At 37.3% G+C, this 3540-nt stretch overlaps 1 protein-coding gene across 1 annotated transcript; it reads left to right on the forward strand.

Annotated features, from left to right (window-relative positions):
- Window position 1: 1 nt before the first annotated feature.
- Window positions 2-1998, forward strand: LOC118237660 (nucleoporin SEH1-like; the record flags this gene model as incomplete). The annotated part of the gene is made up of 1 exon (XM_027433813.2): window positions 2-1998. A coding segment is annotated over one exon (999 nt), but the record flags the coding sequence as incomplete, so codon positions are not given.
- Window positions 1999-3540: the final 1542 nt, after the last annotated feature.

The raw sequence follows: 3540 nt of genomic DNA on the forward strand, positions 1-3540 counted from the left end.
CACCTGCTCCAGCGATCAGAGTATCAAAGTCTGGGATAAAAGTGAAAGCGGGGATTGGCATTGTACTGCTAGTTGGAAGACACATAGTGGATCTGTATGGCATGTGACATGGGCTCATCCTGAATTTGGACAAGTTTTGGCTTCCTGTTCTGTTGACCGAACAGCAGCTGTTTGGGAAGAAGTAGTAGGAGAATCAAAAGATAAACTTCGAGGCCAGAGTCACTGGGTGAAGAGGAAAACTCTACTGGACAGTAGAACATCTGTTACTGATGTGAAATTTGCTCCAAAACATATGGGTCTGATGTTAGCAACCTGTTCAGCAGATGGCATAGTAAGAATATATGAGGCCCCAGATGTTATGAATCTCAGCCAGTGGTCTCTACAGCACGAGATATCAAGTAAGCTGAGCTGTAGCTGTATTTCTTGGAACCCTTCCATCTCTCCTGCTCATTACCCCATGATCGCAGTGGGAAGTAATGACAGCAGTCGAAAAGCAATGACCAAGTTTCAGATTTTTGAGTACAATGAAAACACCAAGAAATACTCAAAAGCAGAAATTCTTATAACAGTAACAGATCCTGTTCATGATATTGCCTTTGCTCCAAATTTGGGGAGATCTTTCCACATCCTGGCAATAGCCACCAAAGATGTAAGAATTTTCACATTAAAACCTGTGAGGAAAGACCTTACTTCTTCTGGTGGTCCCACAAAACTTGAAATCCATATGGTGGCTCAGTTTGCTAATCACAACTCTCAGGTCTGGAGGGTGAGTTGGAACATAACAGGAACAGTGCTAGCATCTGCAGGAGATGACGGCTGTGTAAGGTTGTGGAAAGCTAATTATATGCACAATTGGAAGTGTACTGGTATTTTGAATTGTAAAGGAAGCCAAGTAAATGGGAGTTCTCAGCTGGGAAACTCAAATACTTCACTAAGCACAAATACTCCAAATCTTCAAAATTCATTACATGGATCTTCTGCTGGCAGAAAGCATAACTGAGTCAAGCTACTTGGAGTAACTTTGCTGTTTTGCTGTTTGTTTCATGCACAGTAGTAATGGATCTCGAGTTCTTTTCCCCTTCCCCAGTGAAGTTTGATCTCTCCCAAGATGAACCAGCAGCCTGATCACTACTAAACACAGTCAAAAAGGCCTTTAAATTTACAGTGTATATAATTTTTTATACTAGTCAGTTTAATGACACTATAAATGGAGGACATTTTGTTGAGACATCATTACCAAAACAATTTTTTTACTGTTCTGAAGACTAACTTGTGTTTAAAAACTGAAGAGTTTGCTACTATCCTCATAATTAAACTGTTGGGAAGAGGGAAAATATAGCTTTATTCTAATTTGGAGAAAAAAAAAGAGAACGGGCCCTGTTCTTCATTGAAAGCCTAGGAAGGTAGCCCAAGTTTATGACTCTATTCAGCAATGCCCTTACCTTACTGAAGGAGTAGGCAAAGTAATTCCTTGTCTCAAGAGCAACATTATTCAAAAACTGGCAAGTTTGATTCAAGGTTGGTAGGGGCCACAAAATCATGGCAGATTCACTAAATTTTTAAGTGACTTTGCAAACAATAAAGATGCAAAATATAAAGATGATGGATTTTTGTTCTGTGGTCAGTTCTTCACTATAGTACACATCTATGTATTGGACAGTCAAAGCACAAGTGCAGAGTCTGTGGGAGTTCATTGCATGAAGCAGTGAAGATGAAGCTGAGTTGCATTTGAGACCACAGGATGTTGAGATACCCATGTTATGAGACATCTGTCATGGAGACTTTCATATCAGGAATTAGCAAACATGTGAGATAGATAAGAACTGAAATCTGGGGATTGTCTCATATTTTGATCATATTTTTGTAATGAAGCTTGTGTGGCATCAGAGAGTAGAGCTACCAGTTATCTGGTTTGGAAAACTAGATAGATTGGAGACTGGAATTAGTAAGGAGGGGCTGAGAGAGGATCTTTCTCTGTTTTAGATTGAGAAATGGAAGAAGTAGGAGTCACTAAAGGCTGCTCAACTGGTTCTTTGATCTTTCAGGTTCTTACCCCCATATCTAAATTCTGAAGTTTTCTTAATAAAGATTATTCATGCCGGGTGGTGGTGGTGCATTTCTTTAATACCAGAACTTGGGAAGCAGTGGTAGGTAGATCTTTGTGAGTTTGAAACCAGCCTGGTTTACCAGAGCTGTTTCCAAGAGAGCCTCCAATGCCACAGAGAAAACTTGCCTCAAAAACTGAAACAAAATAATAGATTACTTATATTAACACTTTATGAGGTTCCTTAAAAGATATGCTCAGTAAACTAATAGGAATAATTAAGACTTCCAGAGATAGATTAAATAATCAATTATTAACTTTATATTATTTAAATTCTACTGAAATGTAAACAACAGCATTGGGAGATATTAGAATAAAAAAAGAAATTTCAAATTAAAGCAACCTATATGCTTTAGAGATACTTTGACCTTGGAATAAAAACCAAGATATGTGTTACATCAAGGAAGAGGTTTTGCTTTTGTTTTCACAGGAGGGTGGGTGGGAACCCAGTGACCATTGAAAAGGATAAAAATTACATTCAAACACTAAAGATTTCTTGAAACAGACAGTAGTTCATCAGACAGCATTACCATTCAATCTAAACTAATTAATGAGACTAACAGAGGTTTTTCATTGGATTAAATATAGCTTGCCAAAACTAGAAATCTGCAAAGGTATGTTGAGGCAGGTTTTATTTTGTCTTTCGAAAGCATAATATTCTCCATAGAAGGAATGTAAAGACCACTGATGTCGTGGAGTTTTAGAAATGTGTCTGCAAGTCACGGGTATGTGTGTCACTGTGTTCTGCTTTTCTGGGACAGTTTTGGATGTAGTAGTGGTACAACTATCATATTTTTACATGTCTAAAAGACATTTATTTACTATGCTCATTACAATCAGGGTTCTGATGCATATATGTGTTTGACCATTAATTCCAAAAATATAGTAGAATGCTTTGGAATTAGTGATGGTATGGCATATATATAGGCACATGAAAAATCGGAAAAAAAAGTTAAAAATGTACAAGTCATTGAAAGCAAAGTTATTAAAACAAGCTTCTTAAAAAAATATAACTGGGGTTAAAAAAGTTCCTCAGTAGCCTCTCTGTCCAATTTGAGGATAATCAACAATGTGTTAATTATTCCCAAATTGTGTGAAAAGAAAGCTGAATACTTCATGTAATTTATCATGGGGCCTTAGGTGTGCCCCAACAAAAATTTCATAGTTTATAAATTCTGGTTTGAAAACAAACTTAAAATATAGTCTTTCTCGGTAGGATGGGTTCATTGTTTACTCACACAAAAGGACATATCATACTTCCTTGTGAACCTTCATGCATATGACCTGTGCTAGTCTGAATGTAATTGCATCCCATAAGCTCATAGGAAATGACACTTTTATGAGGTTGGTTTGTTGCTGTAGGTATGGACTTATTGAAGCAAGAATGTCACTGGGTTGGTGCATACTGAGATCTCATATATGACCAAGCCATGAAC

Source organism: Cricetulus griseus, unplaced genomic scaffold, assembly GCF_003668045.3.
Source record: "Cricetulus griseus strain 17A/GY unplaced genomic scaffold, alternate assembly CriGri-PICRH-1.0 unplaced_scaffold_34, whole genome shotgun sequence".
NCBI lineage: Eukaryota > Metazoa > Chordata > Mammalia > Rodentia > Cricetidae > Cricetulus > Cricetulus griseus.